A 21191-nucleotide genomic window follows, 5' to 3' on the forward strand; every position below is an offset into this window, starting at 1 on the left:
AAAATCTGACTCAAATTGATTTGAATTAAAATCTCTGTCAATACCCAGCCCTAATTTCTAGGCTGCTTCGCAAATAATTAAATTGCTTTGTTCTTGCTTCCACTGAAACAAGATCCTCTCAAAAGTCTGGAGTTCATGCAAACTGGGTTCTGCTGGGGCATACTAAATAAATGAAGATTAATGTTAATATTCATATATTATCAGCATAAAGTATGAAAACCTGAACAATACATACAAAACAAAACATAATTAGTAATGATACAAAACTGAACATTGAATAAAACAAACAGAACCATTTTCCTATTGAATGTTCAGTATAGAGTACATCTCTTCTGAAATGGTAGAAGCTAACCCTTTTCAGAAGAAAGGAAGCCATCTGAACATTTTTGTCAATGTCAGGAGCAGAAAGCTAGCAAAAAAAAAAGCTAAAGAAGAGCTAAAGCATAAACACTAGCTGACAAATGTGCTTATTTTCAAATAACAGCGCTCCACACTGCTGCCTGTCATGAGGGTGGGAGCAAGGCTCTTGCTGAAGGTGACATTTTGCTGTGCTGAATTAGAAATGTTTTGATTGAAGAGACTCAACAAAATGTCTGGAGTTAGATCAAGGCACTATAATAGTGCAATGAATTCAGAAAAAGTAAACATCACATTGCAACCATGACACATTACTGTTTACCAAAACATTTTCTCTTTCCAATTAGCAGCTTGCGCTCATTACTCTAGTTTTGGATGAATAGACACATTGAATAAGGTTACGGCAGTATCATGTATGGAAGTTTCACAAGTGATGAAGGAGAAGCTGTGAAAAAAAAAAACTTTCCATCTGTTCATGTTTCTGTTGTATAGACCTTTGATAGTGCTAGAGCCTACCATCCAACACCAACACACCCCAAAGACAAACTATTTGTTATTTGAGGACAATCTTTTCATTCATCAAAACATCAGTACATCACTCATTCCTGGATAAATAAGGTTGAGTGATAATGAATCCAATCACACATTAGCAAGGAACATAACAAGAAACATTCGTTCCCTGAGTCTGATATTGTCTCAAATTGATAATATTAAAAAGAAAGTAATGGATAATACACAGTCAGTACAGAAAGTATTTTTTGGATAATAACCATTGATAATAGCCCCTTTCACACATTAAACCCGGCAAATTACCATTAAATTGTCAGCAACTTTTCCAGTAAATACGCAAATGTGTACATTTAAAAATCAAGTACTTTAGTACTTTTACTAGAGTATTAAAAGTAAAAAGTACTGAAAGATGAATGTTTTTTTATTTTATATATTTGTATACTTTTATATTAATTTTATATTACATATTTTATACAATCCTTCAGCTCAAAATACCAGGAGGGACGGGGGTTGCTGGGTCTGACGACATATCAAATTGTCAAGTAGCCAGCACTAGTCAGCATGGAAGATTAGTGGATGCAGAAACACATGCATAGATCTGCAAATATTCCCAAAACTTGTCATACATTATCAAAACATTAAATATTAAAACATTAATTTAGGTTACTGAGGCCACTTCATGTGTGCAAACAAATTGGGGTGTATAGCACTGTTTAAAAAATGTGTTGATTTATCGCATAGGGTTAAATGAATAACATTAAGATGCATTCTGTGCAAACGTACAATTTTTATATAATTTGATCTGCTACGACAGCGCAGAAGATGCATGGCCACTAATTAGCGCTATTTTATTGTTATGTTTAGGGTTGTTGTTTTTTTAACTAAAACCTACCCCGAGATGGTGATGTTGACATGTAATTCAAGCATTACAGTGGGCTGCCTTAAAGGAACACGCCGACTTTTTGGGACTTAAATTTATTCACTGTATCCCCTAGAGTTAGATAAGTCCATAATACCCTTTTCTCTGTACGTGCTGTAACTATCTGAAGCACCCACCGCTAGCCTAGCTTAGCACAAAGACTGGAGGTAAACAGCTCCAGCTAGCATACTGCTCCAAATAAGTGACAAAATAACACCACCATTTTCCTATTTACATGTTGTGATTTGCATAATCAAAGAGTGTACGAATAACAAGGTCACATGAGACACAGCCATCTTTTAACCGTGTACACACTGGGAACTATATTCTCCGAAGGCGAAGCACTGCTACTTGGACAGAGTGATTAGCGCAACAGTGAGCAAACTCTCTGCTCCTCACAGGGCTTCTCAGGTGAAGTAGCAGTGCTTCGCCTTCGGAGAATATAGTTCCCAGTATGTATATTCATGCTCATTTTGTGCTATAACTAGTTATAGTGGAAGAGATGATCAGTCCACGAAACTATTTAGGTCGAAAACGAAAATAGTGTCGTTAGCCGAAATGTGGGGTCATAAAAAGATATATTAATGGGATACTCCACCGTTTTGTCATAAGTAAACGATGTTACACCGTCCTAGGTCGAGTTACAATACTCGAGTAACTGTATTTAAATAGGGAAAACGTGGAGGTGTTCGGGTGCGCTTTCCTGCTTAGCCACTATTGACTGAACTGGCCTAAGCTAAGTGCTATCAAAGTGTCTCGCGCGCCAGAGCGACTGAGTCCACACACTGAGATGAGAGAGGTATAAATCGACTCGGCTTAGTTAAGGGAATGACATAGTTTAAAGGGTTAGTTCACCCAAAAATGAAAATTCTGTCAGTATTTACTCACCCTCATGTTGTTCCAACCCCGTAAGACCTTCGTTCATCTTCGGAACACAAATTAAGATATTTAGGATATTAAAATCGCTCCTGCATACAGTCCATAGGCTTCTTGAGGGACTGGCTCTTGCTGTCCTCAAAAAGTAATTGAAGACATCGTTAAAATAGTCCAAGTGACTACAGGGGCTCAATCTTAAGTTTATCAAACGACGAGAACACTTTTGTGCGCAAAAAAACAACAAAAATAACGACTTTATTTCAACTATTCACTTCCTTCTCCATAAGCCTATAGTCCGTTAACGTAGTGTGATTGCGTAGAGCTACGTCACACGTAGGCTCACTATTGGTCGACGCTGGTCATGTGTGTGTGATGCCTGTGACGTACAATAACAGAAGCTTACGCTATTAAACTAGTTAGCTGACTCGCGCAGAGGGAGAAATAAACGAATAGTTGAAATAAAGTCGTTATTTTTGTTGTTTTTTGCGCACAAAAGTGTTCTCGTCGTTTGATAAACTTAAGATTGAGCCCCTGTAGTCACTTGGACTATTTTAACGATGTCTTTTATGACTTTTCGGGGACGGCAAGAGCCAGTCCCTCAAGAAGCCTATGGACTAGTATGCAGGAGCGATTTTAATATCTTAAATATCTTAATTCGTTTTCCGAAGATGAACGAAGGTCTTACGGGGTTGGAACAACATGAGGGTGAGTAAATACTGACAGAATTTTCATTTTTGGGTGAACTAACCCTTTAATATGAAAAACGGTGGAGTATCCCTTTAAGCAAAATTTGTGTCTGCATAGTAAAAAAAATTACATGAAATAACACTTTTGATAAAGAACTTGAGTCCAGGAGCAGATTACCAGCAGTGCTGGGGTAATAAGTACTGAGTAATATTAATTACATCAACAACATATACTTACTATAGAGTTATGGTAAGGGCAAGTTAGTAATTATGCATAATTTAATATTATTACTAAAGTAAGTACACATAGTAACTTACGCCACCTTAATTATAAAGTGTTACCAAAAATTGCAACAATTATTTGACATATTATTTGTCTGCATCAAAGCATGCAAGGCTAATGATATTTTCTGTAATTTAAAACTATTTGATGTGATATGATTTGAGCTTCACTTCATATTTTCATTTCATATTTAGTTCAGTAATAAAAAAATGTAATAAAATGCTATGTGCAAATAGGTGAATCTGCAATGTAAAAGCATTTCTAAATATTTTGTGAGGTATCAGAACTGGCATCTAAACTCCAGTTTTGCAGTCAATGCGAGACTCAGGAAAGTTGACAAAGAAAGTCCTTTTTTTCTCCAACTGATCAATCTCGGAACGTTTGATCTGCGAGCACAGCCAGAGGCCGAGTTGAGAAAAATGAGCCCCTATCCCTTCAGCATTAGTTTCTCTGTGTAGAGCTGCAGCTCAAAAGACAAAGGCTGGAAGCAAAGACGGCGTTGCTGGGTCATCTCTCGTTCTTCTGATTTATGGGCTTCTGTTTTTTTTTTTCTTTGCATTAAATGGTTAAAGGGGTCACGTAAATAAAGTCTACTGAAATCTACTGTCCTGCATCCTTGCTAGTAATTAAGGTCACTCATTAGTACCTAATAATTAACCAGCTGGGTTGAATTCCCCCCCACCCACACTGTAATTAAAAGTCTCTATTACACTTCAGAGCCCACAGGGGTAGAGTCTTCTTTCTCTGCTGCCTTTCGTCTTGACCTCAGCTGGCTCTGGAGCTTAAACAACTCTTTAAACTCTGTTCAGCTCATCTGAATAATATAAAGGACTGTCTTGAGGTTAAAGGGTTAGTTCACCCAAAAATGAAAATTCTGTCAGTATTTACTCACCCTCATGTTGTTCCAACCCCGTAAGACCTTCGTTCATCTTCGGAACACAAATTAAGATATTTAAGATATTAAGATCGCTCCTGCAAACAGTCCATAGGCTTCTTGAGGGACTGGCTCTTGCTGTCCCCGAAAAGTCATTAAAGACATCGTTAAAATAGTCCAAGTGACTACAGGGGCTCAATCTTAAGTTTATCAAACGACGAGGACACTTTTGTGCGCAAAAAAACCAACAAAAATAACGACTTTATTTCAACTATTCACTTCCTTCTCTATGCGCCTCTAGTCAGTTAACGTAGTGTGATAGCGTAGAGCTACGTCACACGTAGGCTCACTATTGGCCGACGCTGGTCATGTGTGTGTGATGCGTGTGACGTACAATAACAGAAGCTTACGCTATTAAACTAGTAACCTGACTCACGCAGAGGGAGAAATAAACGAATAGTCGAAATAAAGTCGTTATTTTTGTTGTTTTTTGCGCACAAAAGTGTTCTCGTCGTTTGATAAACTTAAGATTGAGCCCCTGTAGTCACTTGGACTATTTTAACGATGTCTTTAATGACTTTTTGTGGACACCAAGAGCCAGTCCCTCAAGAAGCCTATGGACTAGTATGCAGGAGCGATCTTAATATCTTAAATATCTTAATTTGTGTTCCGAAGATGAACGAAGGTCTTACGGGGTTGTAACAACATGGGGGTGAGTAAATACTGACAGAATTTTCATAATTTTCATTTTTGGGTGAACTAACCCTTTAAAGTACTCCTGGTGGGCAGACGGCGTGTATTTTTATTTATTTATTTATTTATTTTTTGGAGATGCTAACATCCAACTTTTCTGTTTCGAAACATATTAATCTGCACATGGTGCTATATAGCACCACTACCATTTAAAGAACCTGATAAGCCCAGTTTGGTTCTTCAGTGGTTCTCTGTGGTGGTTAACATGCTCTGATGGCACTTCTTATGGTTCTACATATGACAAAGAAAAGTGAAGTGGTTCCCTTATCATTACAAGCCAATGAACCACTATTTAGCATCATTTTTTTTTAGAGTGTGCATATGTAGGCAGCATTAAGGCATCATAATTGGCAGTGTTCCAAAAGGTAGACAACATAATGATTTTTGACTGTTTACTTTGTCAAATACTAAGGCAGCACAGCATGAATCCTTCGGAAAGAAAGAAAACCCAGCCTGCATTGTGAAGACAAATCCATGATGGCGAACAGGGCTAAAGAAATGTTGATTAAGATATACTTGTAATTAATTCAGTATTATCATTCATAAAGCTTAATATATTTTTTTAAAAGGCTTATTAGAACTCCTTATCAGTAGCTTAGCAACAAGCTATAACTAAACTATTGGAATTAACTGAGATTCTTGTCTCCAGAGTGCCATTTATGTGGCATGCTGAGTTGCTGCCTGAGCAGAAAGTTCTGAATCAGTCACTTATGAAGATCCATTATGGTTAGGATGCCGTCTTGGAAGGCAGCTGTTTATGTAGGCATTAGGCATCAAGGCAGCTCACTAGGTCTTGGAATAGAGCCAATTTAATTCTTAAAAATCATGAGAAGTAACAAACACGATGAATTACAGCATGTTACTATTTTGTAGTTGCCATATTACAAACTCAAATACTGAAAATAACCTAAACTGTTTTGACTGGAAAGCTATAGAGAGAGAAAAAAGCTATACCACACAGCATGGAAATGTTCTTACATATAAAATGTTCATAGTTTGTTTTTGAATGAAGTCTTTTAATGCTCACTAAGGCTGCATTTATTTAAACAAAATTAAAATATATATATTTTGCAAATCCTAGGGGTGTAACGATATTCAAACCGAACCGAAAAACGGCAATAAACCACCCACGGTATATGTACCGCGATACTATTGGCGTATACTGTCTGTCATATACATAACATTATAATGAGAACGCTGCGAATTTTTAGAGTTCAGTTGCCGTGTTTCTGCACATTGTTGTCCACAACAGGAGATACACCTTTAGAGCAGCGCAGACACGTTCACGTTCACATTCGGTTAACTTTGACTATTGAGTTAATTAACCTCCTAACAAGAGTTTCAGTTTACATGTGTCCATTCAGCTCTGCAGCATCGGCGTACACAGCTCAAAACACAGGGATGTTATTTGAAACCGTAATATTTTTTTTCTAAAACATTGATGGGTTATTAATAACAATAATAGCTATTAATAATAATACTTTTATTGTTCTCGTATTATTTTCAGCAACAGTATGTTTGATTTGAGGCTATTCCATTTTTATTTATCCAAGGCACATGCATTTTTTATATGTAGCCTTTAAGTAATGTTGTCCAATGACTTGTTTGCATTGTTTTATTACATTTTAAGGGAGTGGATTGTTTACCAACACTTTACAAAGTAAAACTTAAAGTCTCATTTGTTAATGCTTTAATTAACATGAACAAATAGAGATCGATTGTTGTTTTGTTCAGGACTCTTTGATGAATAGAAAGTTAAGAACAGAATTTATTTGAAAAAAATCTTAACCCCAAAACATTGGAGGAATGATATTTTCGTATACTGTAGGCTATATATTTAAAAACATGAATTAAAAACCGTTATTAATTCAAATATAATACAGATATGTGTGTGCGTGGTGTAAATCACATCACATTTTGATAGAGACACATCCTCATATGAGCTTCCTGAACCAATCATTAGCAAATCCCGCAATTAGCAAACCATGCTTATCTCACGTAGGCCTGTAATCACTTGAAGTAATTAAGATTGACAGGTCAGTAAGGGAATCAAGGAATCAAGCTGCCTTCAGTTATTGCTCCAGACAGGGAGTGAGCTCTGTCGAAAATTGTTAGATAAATATGTTTGACTGAAGTTTTTTGTTTTTGTTTTTTTTTTGCATTTCAAGTGGCAGCACAGTAGACTACTCTTATAAAAAATAATTGCTTTAAAGCTTAGCCTGACTACACTGCAATTCAGCGAACATGCAGATAAAAGAATGTGGAGTGTATAATAGATAATGACAGTTATCAGCCGCCACAATGAGTCACTTCAGCTGAAAGAAGAGGCAAGAAACATTTCAAATGGGTACATTATTTGCATTTCAAATACACACCCATAATCAAGAAGAAAAAAACTGAGCAAGAACAATTAGGACATATTAAATAAAAACGCATTCAATCATCAGCTTTCAATCAAAACTATCTTTTTTTTTTTAATAGAGCCAAACAGCTAGAATGACAGCAGAGCTCTGGCTCTGTGCATTCTGGGTACGGTTTGTGACCGCACAACACCAGGACCAAAACAAACATGTGAGGGAGAGAGCGTAAGAGCGTTACCTGCTGCAGGAGTGGCCATCAGAGGAGCTGCTCCTGGGGCTGGGCCAGTGGACAGGACAGGGGTGAGGAGACGCACATGGAGAACACACAGATAGCAGAGAATGAAAGGGCGCAGAAACCAACGGGACAAAGAAATGGAAGGGGAAAAAAGGTAGATTAAATGAGTTGTGGAAGCAAGGGTTAGGTACAAAAAAAAGGGGGGAATTGGGGAAAAAGAAAAAAAAAAGAAATGGGAGAGGCCCCATACCTTGGCTCTTTAACGTCAGGTGCGCCAGACCTTGAAGGAAAAAACAGGAAAAGGGAAAAAAGAAATAAGAGGGTCATAAAAAAAGGCACGGGCGGAAACGAAAAGCATTGTCACAACGTTTGACTGCAGTTTGTGACAGACATCCTGAGGCAAACACGGATGCCGAATTTGAAGGAAACCAAAGGGGAGGGGGGAAAAAAGGAGGAAGGTAAAATAAACACACACAGTTCTTCAAGGGAAGGGGGGGGGGGCAATAAGAGGTGTTGAAGAGGGAAAAGGAAGGGGAGGGAGGGGAAAGGGTAAGGAAAAAAGCATTTCAATTGGCACAAGTGCCAAAAAAGGCACTTGCTCACAAAAAAAAATGCTTTTTCTCCTAATGGAGCACATATTTAGTGTTTGGCAGATAGCATTCCTTAGATCATATGCTTCTATGCTATAGCAGTTACACCCATAAAAGTTGCATTCGAAAGCCAGTCTCATAAAACAGCAAAAAGAGGTCAGAAAGCAGTGGGGAAATGTCTCGTAAAAAGCAGCAGGGACCAAGATAAATTCTCCCAAGAGCACAGAGGCAACCCGTCCCAGACAGTCTATCGTCTTACTAACAGACAAAAGCCTGCGAGTTGATTTCAGTGCTGTAATAACGTATGCAGCTTGACAGCTCAATACCAATCAATTACACACACCGATGCGGGAGCCATTATCCGGCAGTTTGAGTTCTGTAATCACGGTGCGGTGGTTGCTGTTTACTCCCGACTAATGCGATGGCGAGTCGTACAGAAACGCAGAAGACAATCAGGAGGAATTGCTATGCAAATCCAGATGAGATGAGCCAACCAAAATGGTGGGGTCAGGCACGGGAAACTGGGGAGATGTCAATCGGGTTGCATTTCATATCAGTGCAGTAAAAAAACTGGAAAGCAAAAGCACACCGACAAGATCAGAAAAATAATGCATCAGCTGGGAGCTTCGCGAAAACCCACATTAACTCCATTTACGCCTTTATGCCGTTTTGTGTGGAATATGATTACCGTCAGGAATGCCACACATTACGAACGCTCTCGGGTGAGCTGAATCGCATTCAAGGCGATATTTAATTGAAAAGGGAGAATGTTTGCTTCGTATTTTCCAATGCACCTCCAAGGAACCACATGGCAAAAATAATCCCAGATTTAAAGAGGCTGGGCCTGCTTGGAGCTCTCGCTGCCTATGAGTTTCAATTCCGTGAAACAAAGGAATATTATTGTTGTTATAGAAAGCAGAGTTATAGCGCCATTGTTCTATCTGATGTTCCTGTGTGATTCCTTGACAATTAGCGCTTGCCCTGCTACTTCTATGCTGCACTCTATTAGGGAGATAACACGGCTGTAGAATAGATCATTGTACCTGGGAGTTACTAGTCATTGTGCAGCCAATTCCATTAAAAAAAAACATATCACAAATGAAGGGAGCGGGATGATAAAAGATGGTTTGGTTTTTGAGAGAGCTGCAACTCGGAGAATTTCAATGTGTGAAATCGCAAGGGATACGGTAAGCAATAATACACAGACAATATCTACGGAAAGCACAATGGCGGTATCTGAACACTGTCCAACTAATGCAAGTGCTTTAGTTATTGTCTTTGCTTATGGTTAAAAGAATATTCCTTACATATTATATTTTAATATTGCCTTTGCTCATTTAAATATAAAATAAGGAATATAAGGAATAATCATAACGTATATTAGAATATTAAAGGGGACCAATTTGGCAAAAAAAAAAATATATATATTGTTTTTGAACATTAGCAGTTTGTGTACTCAACCATCCATCCACTTTAATTCCAAATGCATTCTTATTCAATTTTCTAAAGTTACTTCCTGTTTTTTTGTTGTTGTTTGATTTATATTAAAGTAGTAGATATTGCATATTACGCTGTTTTCACGTTAATTCAGATCTAATATACAGTACACATGCGATTTATTTCCCTGCTGTTTACGTTCACAGACATAACCGACTGTTTATGGAAACTTTGTGCGTTTTTGACATAACCTTCAGTGACTTAGTTTAATGCTCACGGAACACAGTGTCTGAAGCACATTCTTCGTCTGTGTGCACTCAGAAAACCATATCTCACAAGTTTACACTGACTATGTTTACATGCAGCCAATAACCCGTTCAAAACCAGGATATTAGCAATAACCTGGTCTCGAACGGCCATGTAAACACCGGCAAAAACCTGAATATGCTCATATCCCGGATTTTAAAACCCAGGATATAATACCCGGGGTACCCCTTTTCCAACCCGAATTTTTGGTCATGTAAACGCATATCCCCTTTTGCAAGGAATCTTGTTTTTTGAGTAAAGAAAGTTCTCGCGCTTACAAAAATCTGCTGTCAGAAAAAAAGGTACGAAAGCTGTCACTGGGGCAGTACCTTTTCAAAAGGTACACTTTTGTACCTAAAGGGTGCATATTGGTACCTTCATGGTACAATATGCACCCTTTTGGTACAAACGTGTACCTTTTTGAAAAGGTACCGCCCCAGTGACAGCTTTCGTACCTTTTTTTCTGACAGTATACCGGAAGTAAACATGGCGAGACACAGTAACGTTACCAGCATCAAAGCGCAAACAAAGGCGATCACTATCTGCCCCGAACTATTCATTATCCGTGTCCTGCTGCTGCTGCTGCTGCTGCTGTTGTCGTCTTTGGATGCAGGAAGAAGAATCGGAAATGGCGCATATTGCGTATTAAGGTTGTCCGTACGTCTAGATGCCGTTTACATCGGGATATTGCAATTCAAAGGCATTTAAAGTCAAATTTTATCCTAGTATAACATCATTTTAGCATATTATATTAGTATCCATGCATTACAGGCATTTTAGAACAAATAACAGCTGTGGGATATTTCCTTTGCTCATTTAAATATTAAAATATATAATATGACTCTTCAAAGTAAAATAAAATTGCATATTGAGTATTAGAATATTGCATAGCAAATTATATTTTAGTACATACAGTATGCAATACTGCATGCTATAGCTCCTCAAAAATATGTTTTGTTATAATGGCTAAGTTCGAGAAGAATTTCAGAACAGGGTTAGCTGGCATGAAATTCTTTTTTTGTTGATATGTCCTGCGGTGTGACATGTACATCTAAAACCATTTTAAACAGCATTTCACTAATTACTTTAGAATTGCAATTGTTATTCAAGCAGCTTTTACGACTTTATATTAATGGAGTGGGCCCATGAACTATTTGTACATTTAAAAAGTAATTTTTCACACTGCAGAGGCATTCAAAAAATATAGATATTTTTTTATTGAAATGCCAGTGAAGGCAAAAGGGTGATAAAAACAGTGAAATTGAAATGGTGACCAGCAGTTAAAATATGCATGGTCCCTTTTAAAAAATAAAAAAATAAATAGTTTAAAATCTGAAACTGGTGAGGTGACACCTTAAGTTATGATGCCCATAGACTAAGAGGTGTCACATGAGAAGCAGGATGATGATACATCATTTATGCGCCTCTCACACTTTTAGACAACTTGTTTTATTTATAAATGACCCCATATCCAGGCATCTGCATGTTTTAGAAGGTTTTTTTTCTCCCTGCCACTTGAAATGATGTTCTTTTGCCTCATTCATTCTAATTTCAGTCACAAAGCCTATAAAAGTGCCATCAGTCTCTAGTCACATCTCATCTGCCACATGTTTCGTATAACAGTTTATGCCACAGTGACTTCTCAAATTTGAAAAATGAAGATGAAATTACCTACAAACTGGGACGTAATGTGGAACAGTGAAAAAGCCAACTAAGGCAGCACACAACCACCCGGGAATTAAAAAGCATCAACACACACCTTGTTAACAAGTATTTAAACAACGGTCGGCACAGCGAGAAAAAAAAAGCTTACGGAGCCGCTCTACTGTGAAATGGAGGCATTTATGCTACTGTATGTTTACATTCAGATTTCTTGCTCAACAGCCTTAACTAAAAGGAACAAGCACAAAGTCAGAAATTATTATTAAATATTAATTGATTTCGGTCTCACACTTCAATGCTGTGTTACATTATGTACTTTCCACTACAGACCGACGAGCAGTCAGGCTCCCACAAATGTAAATTTTACACTCTCTCGAATTGGTGAGAGAGAGAACAATTTATTCAGCTAATTTAACCAAGAGATACAAAGACGGACAGTAATGGCTCATGGAGATGTCTCACTTCACTCCCAGCGATGCACATTTCAATATGAAACAGGTAGAGCGGCCGCGTACCCACTGAGCAGAACAGCGGACAGAGCAGCGGTAGCCTTGAGGTGTTGGTATTTTAAAAAGGAGCGTATGCTTCATGTAAACATTTATTTTCGGAGAATGCAAATGCAAGGCGTCATTGCCTGCACAGCGCCGTCTGACGCGAAGAGGCCTGCTGCGGACGTCTGCATTGAAATGCGGTGGCCCATCTGCGTTGGCATAGCAACAGGCTCCAGTGTCTCCCTGAGTGTGACGTTGCAGGCGAATCTAACCCACTCCCTTCCGTTTCTTTGTGTCTGCCTGCCTCACTCTCATACTCCTGCTCTTGTCCTGCTCTGTTCTCATGGCCGTTCACCTCCACCTGTCTGGCTAAATCTGGATGAAAGGGGTTTTCAAGAGTTCATTTTGTTTAAAAGGGTCAATAAAAATGTTTACCTCAAAAATTGTTTTCTGGAAGAGGGGAGATATTTTTTTTTTTTAAATGGCAAGAGAGTATCAATTTGCATGCAGGAATAATAAAAAGTGAGCAAATAAAATAAAATAAATAAAATAATTCAGGCCAGGCCATTAAAACAGCTTGTTTAGGTTAACGTGTTTCCATTACAAGGAATGTTTCGGCCCATAAAATGCACATTGCAAAATGTATGGGGTGATTTAATAATATCCATATCTTGGTGAATATAGTCAAATTCAACAGACACTCAACTGGAAATTTAGAACTATGCCTTTGCGGTTTCATAACATTCATCCAAACAGAAAAAGTAATTATGGGATTTACTCCACATAATTCCATCCTAACATTTTGGTCTATCACTATGTTGCTGTGGAAACAATGCAATATGATGCTTGCTAGCTTACTGAATTCTATGGAAGTCCGTTTCTGCCACATCAAAAAAAAAAAAAAAAAAAATGCAAAAATCAGCACAAGTTAGTTAGAGGGGAAAAATGCATAAATGAAAATTAGATGGCATCTTATTTTAAGAGGTCTCATTATTTCAAGATAGGGTCAAGATAAATGTTACAATCTCAATTTGACATTTAAAAATCTGAATATTTTTTAGTTGGTATTTAGGCATTATATCTTAAATGTAATACCTCCTAAATCATCTCAATTTCAAAACGAGATCTCAATAACAATTTTATTTTGAAATGATGAGTTTTCAAACTAATGATATACTAATTTAAATCAATAAAATCTCATTTTGAAATATCTCACTGAAATCTCATCCCCTTTTCACGATCATTAGATTTAAGACAACATCATTATTTTAGATATTCAGGACAATATTATTATTATTATTTCAAGATAAAAGATATCACCATAATTTTAGAACATTTAGTGTAAAGAACATTTAAATAAATCTAAAGAACCCTTTTTCACCATAAAGAACATTTTGTGCAATGGAAAGGTTCTGTGGAAGTTGAAGGTTAATCATGGAACCAATTAAAAAAAAAAACTTTAGTTTTAAAAGTTTGTGTGCTGTATTTTTTTATTTGATACCAAAAAAGAATAGCTTGCCATGCGGTGGAGCATAGGGGTGCAACGGATCGCAAAACTCACGGTTCAGTTCATATCGCGGCTTTTGAGTCATTTTTTTAGATGGGGAGTGCTTTTGGTTTTAACAAAATTCTTATACCGCACTGGAAAAAAATCAATTCTTAAAGTTTCAAAAATAGAGAGAACAATTTATTGAAGAGTCAAGAGGGATTTTCTATGTTTGTTGTAAGTGTCACAGGCCCACCGGTGGACCCAAATCCAATACATTATAAAAACATTATTATCCTATACTAAACCTAAACTGATCTTGACAAACTATATTTCATTTGAAAGCTTACAATCTCTAGTTTCCATATTTGGTGAATGATTTTCAAAATACATTACAGAGGAGCCGTGATTTATCAATTTCCAACAAGAATATTTTCATACTCCTTAGGCGTGTTTAGACCTTTATATTGAAATTGTGATAAACATGAAAAATCATGAAAGAAGGGTAGAAACGTCAGTTTGTTTTTATGCCAAGAGTTCAAAAGATAGCATCCATTCAATTATTTTAGAAAAAAAAAAGGTCTGAATGGTTCATATCACTCAAAACACTTGGGAAATGGAAATGGAGGTGCCCTTATATGGGCAGTAATGGAGTTTGGTTGTCATCTAGTGAAAAAATTTTTGGGTTTAGATTTATTTAGCATTTTTAGAGTCGCCCAGGTTTTGAAAATATATATTTTGTGTAAAATATGAATAATATTTTTTATATATATTCAAACTTCTATAACTTTTTTTTTCTGTTTCACATTCTTAAGTGATTTCACTTCTACAAAACTCTTTAAAACGAGACCAATCTTAAGTCTATATTCCACAGCATACGTGAATTACAACCATTTAAGTTCGAAATGTGCATTTTCAAGTATATTCAAAAAAGCGGGTGCCAGTTAAGAGGTTAATTAACATTAAATGGCAGAAAACAGCAGGTACATTAAGCTGCTGTCACTTTAAGACTGAATGCACAGATCCAGTATACTGATACACATGGGTTTTCTTTCTAAACTGTTTACATTCAATTAAGACATAACTGACTGCAGCAAAAGACAATGAGGCAATCAAATCCAGACGAACAAAACTCCAGCTCATCATTTTTTCTTGTTTGTAAAGCAGTTTCACTCGGTTATAAGTCAGAATAGGAACTTCCATTTCATGCCGACTTTAAACTTAGAAATTTAACACGTGTGCCAAACCGCAGGACACGATCGGCACGGATCACGAATTAACTACGATCCGTTACACCCCTAGTAGAGCAGAGCATTATCTTCAGTTACAAGATCATAAACATTATAAAAAGAGAAAAGTCACATTGCTGACTCCATTAGCGGTCGCAAGATGCTTTACAAATGCTCAGCACTTAAAACTATGAGCCATAACGGATTCTCTATCTACTGCATATCAAAACATGATCTCTGATTAGCTCCTGCACGGCACTGAATTAAAAAGGAAAACTCCTGAATGTGCTGCGAGGGGATTAGTCTGAAACTCCTAGAGGTTTTCCTTCAGTTGGAGGATTATACCAAGGTCACTAAGGCACTGGGAGGATTGGGCATGGGAGAGCCAGCTGTACTCCCTCTTCTGACGTCCTCACGGGGCACTAGCGGTCATGGTCGCTGCGGTCAAGCCTGCTCTATGTTGCCTAACTGGAGCAAAAGTTGGATGGTGAAGAGCCTAGCTTTGGATTACTCATGACTGGCACTGATGCCTAAGTGAGCAGCAGTGACATGAGAGCTTTTCCTCCAAGGATGGAAGCAGAGGTATGATAAGGCTGTAAACATCCTGAAGATCACGGTATGCATGAGAGCACAGACGGCTAACTGAGGCATCTCAATATCCCAAAACATGCTGTCTACACGCACACCGTCAAATCGCATGACCTCAACACAAAGTAACAAGTGTAAATGCGAGTTAAACACGGTTTCCTGCAGGGATTTAGAGATTTCTTTTAAACCTTGGCTAAACATAATTCTGGGTTATCTATCTGCTTCTCACTGCTCGAATGCTTTACTCTAGGCTAGTAATTAATCCTGGGTAGTCATGTTTCAAAATTTCACACGGTACATTTTTAAACATTGTTATTTGTGCATGTTGCATATTTACAAGGTCAATAACATTGACTGAAAACCGCTTGTGAGCTGAAATGGTTGTCATCCGGTTTGATGGTTTTAAGTCTTGTTTATGTATAAAAGAAAAAATAGATGCTGTAAATAAAACTGGCTGACTGTACAAAGCGCAGTGATGTTTAATGAGATGCTTCGTTGCTAACACTTTACAAGAAGGAGCAATTCATTAACAAGTTAATGCATTCGGTATCATGAACTAACAATTTCCATTTCACAGCATTTATTAATCTAGGTTGAGGCTAATTTATAATTATAAGTGCTATTGTTCATTGTGATTTCACATTGATTAACAATACGTTAATTTATACTTTGAAAAGAATATATTTCTTTAACCATTTTAACAAAGAACAATAAATAAACTACACTGCCATTAAACAGAGACGGGTTGAAAAAAGTATCTTTCAAGGCTGCATTTATTTGATCAAAATACAGTTAAAGCAGAAATATTGTCAAATACTAAAAATATATTTGTTTCTCTTAATGTATTCAATTAATATGCTGATTTGGTGCTCAATAAACATTTATTATTATTATTATCATTAATAATATCATCATCAATGTTAAAAAAGTTGAGTAAACTGATTTTTTTAAGAATCTTTGAAAATAGAAAGTTTAAAATAAAGAATTTATTTAAATAGAAATTGTTTGAATACATTTATCATCACTTGAGCTATTTAATGCATCCTTGATTAATTAAAAATGCAGCAGTTATTGTAGTAATAATTATAAAACATGCATAATTACATGCAACTCACCCTGAACCAACCCCCATTTCCACTATATCGTAAGTACATGTAGTTAATTATTACCAAGTGTATACTTAAATGTATAATGACGCTGTAACATGGACATTTTAAAATAAAGTGTATCCTAAATTGCATTATTAAAGGGTTAGTTAAAAAAGATTCCATTATTTACATTAAAACATTTGGCAGACGCTTTTATTCAAAGCAACTTACATTGCATTTCAAAGTACACATTTTACATTCTTATCAGTTTCAGTTTTCCTGAGAATCGAACCCATGACCTTTGTTTTGCTCTATCCTCTGCAGTGCAAAAATCACAGTTTTGGATTTGATTTGATTCAGATAATATTCACATAATATTTTGAGTTTCTGTTGATTTAACCATGCAATCTCCGTTGTATTACCTTTTTATTATTATTTAAATGAACTCAATATTAGGGCAACCAGGTACCTTACTTTAGGTTAAACCAACAATATTGTTTTAGTGTGCTCTTCTGTGTTCATCAATGCGTCGGGTCAGAGGTCACTCTTCGACTGTTATCGGAGGCACGTGATTCTAATTTATAAATTTGTAAACATGGATATATTTGTTTTACAAAAACATCGCTTTCAGAAGGCATTTATTAACCCCCTGGAGCCGTATGGTTTCATTTTATGATGGATGTGCTTTTGGGGGCTTCAAAATCTCAGTTACTATTCAGTTCCATTATAAAGCTTGGAAGAGCCAGGATATTTTTTCAATATAAATTTGACTGAAATTAGAAACTCATATACAACTATGATGCCTTGAGGGAAAGTCAATAATGGGATCATTTTTGTGTGAACTATAACCTTTAAATCCATGAATCTGTGTAAAATTTCAAAATTTGAACAGAAATCCTACTGAAATGTTTTAAGTGTTACATATGAACTAACTCACTAACACATCTGTACAGGTCTAAGCTGGTATTTATAAATACATGGCTGAGGTATCTGACCCTAACACTAAAATCTATTTTCTTATGCCTGCTTTTAGCTACCACACTTCCATCTTCCTGTAACCACCCAGGCAAAAACAGGCCCATCCACAAACAGTCACCGAATCTCCATGTGACAGAATTTTAATGCTGTACATACACAAACTGATGGGACACCTAAATCGAGCTGTTTAGATGTCACACTACATTCCAGAGAAGGAGATGAAAAAGGCACGGTTGCGAGTTGGCTTGAATGAGTGTCATTTTTGTTTTCATGCATTCTGCACTGGAAACAAAGTGCTGACACTGAGTGAAAGCTTTAATCCAATAAAGACACAAGCACTTGCTTTTATATGGCACACCCTCACCCCAATTCTTGCCATTTGATGTTTGCATAGTCCTAGCACACTTGAGCTCTTCACAAGGGAAACGGAGGATGATTAAAAGTGTAGGCTAAAAGCACATGTTGTAAAAGAAGGCCCCTGTCATCCACTAGTGTCAGTGTGGCCTTTAAGATAACCTTCTTCTGTTGAGAATGAATACAATACAGACACTGGCAATGATCACAGTCCTTCAATAGACTGTACGTATATGCAAGACCTCAGACTTGAGCTGCTATTATATAGGCTGCCATTTCCTTCTAGACAATTTTTTTTCTGTTTATCTGTTAACAGTGTTTTAACATCTGGTGAATAATGCAGTACATCATCATTGTCAAGCCCAGACATCACATCAGCTCCGAGGCACAATGTAATACGTTTTAAATAACCGTGGCATCCTGGATCTCTTCGATCAGAGAGATATTTTTCAACACTAGCTTTTGAAAATCAAGATCGAGTTGATGGATTTCTGCAGGCCTCAGACGTAACCCATCCATCCACATAAAATATAGAGGTCCTTGGAGCTAAAACAAAAGAACGGACATCGCAAGCCGTAGCGTTTAAGTTTTATCATTCACAGAGAAGGTGTTGGAAAAATAATATATACTTGGGATCTTCTCCAGCATTCAAACTTGTGAAGTGTCAAGCCTTGCAGGATTCATCTCCTACACCGGGGTTCAATTTATCTTCCCCATGAGCTGTATATGGCAAAGCGGTTTTGCATGACCACTGCCAGCTGCCTTAATCCTAGCCTGGGTTGCACTTTCTTGGTCTAATTCAGCAGATCTAATTCGAGATCATATAAAAGCTGCAGGGCAGGACCCCCGAGCCTCTGGCCCTGCAAATCGGGAGACCGATCATTATAAAATAGTCCACAACATAAACACTCTACCGTCTAGCGTTTCCTCGCCTATAGCTGGCGCTGCTCAATTACATCTCCAATCTAGCCTTTGCCTGGTGCAGGTGAGTGATTTTAGTCCACTCGTGTCGGTCAGCAGAACTGCAGTACAAACTGACAATGCAAGGAAGGATGACACCCCCATCACTATCAGCTCTAGCAAATCAGATATGAAAAGACGAAACATAGGTCTTACCTCCCAAAACCTGTTGGAGAGCTGCAACGGAAATGGTGGGAAAGAGAGAGAGAGAGAGAAAAAAGGAGAATAAAATCAACAACACAGAATACAGCATTTATAATTCCAGCTGTTGCAAACTAATGAGCATAATAAATGTAATTGCTGAATATAGTATACTGTACATGTAGGTGTAATTGCTAGAGAAGACTATCAGAATATTAAGTTAGATGAGGTTTTAGGTTATGGCTCATATTTAAGCATGAATCAATTAAATGAAACTATATGCTAAACATGCTATATGCATATAACTGTCAATATACTTAAAGGGATGCTCCACTTTTTTTGGAAATGGGTTAATTTTACCACTCCCCCAGAGTTAAACAGTTGACTTTTACCATTTTCGAATCCATTCAGCTGGTTTTCTGATATTTAGAAGACTATCAGTATCCAGACAGTTTCTGGTCTCATTGACTTCCATATTAGGAAAAAATACATACTATGGTAGTCAATGAGACCAGAAACTGTCTGGTTACTGATATTCTTCTAAATATCAGAAAATCGCCTGAATGGATTTGAAAATGGTAAAACTCAACTGTTTAACTCTGAGGGAGTTGTAAAATAAGCCTATTTCGAAAAAAAAAAAAAAAAAGTGGAGTATCCCTTTAAATCATTAAAATCATTAAAAGTATTGTATATGCCTACTAGTAATCCTACACTTCATGAATATTTAGGTGTAGGAGCAAAACATCATGCGCATCAAAAAAAAAAAAAAAATGATACGCATCAGTAAGAAAAGCTTTCATTAAAGTAAAACAAGGAACTCAGAGGGTGAAAGTCATTTTAAAGTGGTTAAAGAGTATTACTCAAAAGTGTATGATATATTTGAGGGCATACAAAGTAAAAAACCACCACTTGAGTCTACAGAATGTGCAAATGTTGTTGGCAAAAACCTCATGATTGCATCCTTGGGAGTCTACTGTAGATTTCAGTCTGACTAAAACATGATAAAAATTCATGCATCACTTATTTGAGTCATAAATCAAGTCATACACTCAAATGTTATTGTCATTACTGCAGATGACTGTTTATAGATGTCTAGATGATTAGACTCATGGGAGCTGCCTGGGATGCATGTTGCTTGTGTTGTTTTCTGAGATACAATGATTCAATCTATAAATGGGAGTTTCTTCGACTTCAGGAACTTTTATTAAAGCCAACAGATTGTTTGTTACATGAAGGTCATATTACGACTCTTGGACCTTTTTTCTTCTTCTAGAAGTCTCCATGGCTGAAGTTAACATTCCATTATATTAAGTGACTTACTTTTACAGCACTTTTCACAATATACATCAAAGCAGTTTATCAAAAACACAGAGCTTAAAATCACCATTCTTATTTTTGACAGAATGTTGCAATTTATTATAAATGATTTATCTGTGCACACTGCACATCAATATATTTTTGTTTTAATTCAAGTGCACCTTAAATGTATTTACAGAGGGCAGGGCTATATATCCAACAAAACTGATTCCAAACTGGCATTCAGATCTGCCTCCATCTAGTTATCAATTCCCAAATTTGTAAGATTCAATCAATTCCTGAAGATGAAATCAAGTTCCGAACTTCCGCCCTACATTTTCGTCTTCCAACCAAAAGCCTTTTTATTTAGATTAGTTACTGGTCATGGCAAGAAAAACCCTGAAAGATGTTCAACAGAGGAGGAAACTTATCCAAGCTTATCCTCTCCAAGGCACACATTAACACACAAAGCCAAATATTATCTACTTACATAAAATGTAAAATACTAATACTTGTTCATTGAATAAATCCAACAATTATTCCTATAAATGAATCTGGATGCAGACAAAAAGTAATTTGGGACTCATTAATACTATAATTTGAATATGATGCTGATCATGCTTCCACAGCAAGTTCTCCAAAAGGCCAAAAGGTCAGGTGCTACCTTAATGGCATACTCGAAACCACAGGACAGACTGGGACAAGCGCCGGGCAAATGAAGGCACGGAAAAG

The 21191-nt window shown here is 36.9% G+C and overlaps 1 protein-coding gene across 19 annotated transcripts in view; it reads right to left on the bottom strand.

The window, feature by feature from the left end:
* The window catches only part of nrxn2a (neurexin 2a), a 368720-nt gene that overhangs the window by 280487 nt on the left and 67042 nt on the right, over nt 1-21191 (bottom strand). For 11 of the 19 annotated variants that reach the window (XM_089124014.1, XM_039694092.2, XM_039694091.2 and 8 more), the window contains 3 exons: nt 19179-19199; nt 8104-8133; nt 7857-7895 (listed from right to left, as the gene is read on the bottom strand). The exons of 6 other annotated variants lie outside the window; for them this stretch is intronic. In XM_089124014.1, coding sequence (XP_088980140.1) covers nt 7857-7895; nt 8104-8133; nt 19179-19199 — 90 coding nt within the window. The remainder of the gene's footprint in view (nt 1-7856; nt 7896-8103; nt 8134-19178; nt 19200-21191) is intronic. 2 more of the 19 variants (XM_039694080.2, XM_039694079.2) reach the window with 1 other exon arrangement.

The sequence above is a fragment of the Pimephales promelas genome, chromosome 19 (assembly GCF_988280905.1).
Source record: "Pimephales promelas chromosome 19, fPimPro1.hap1.1, whole genome shotgun sequence".
Classification (NCBI taxonomy): Eukaryota; Metazoa; Chordata; class Actinopteri; order Cypriniformes; family Leuciscidae; genus Pimephales; species Pimephales promelas.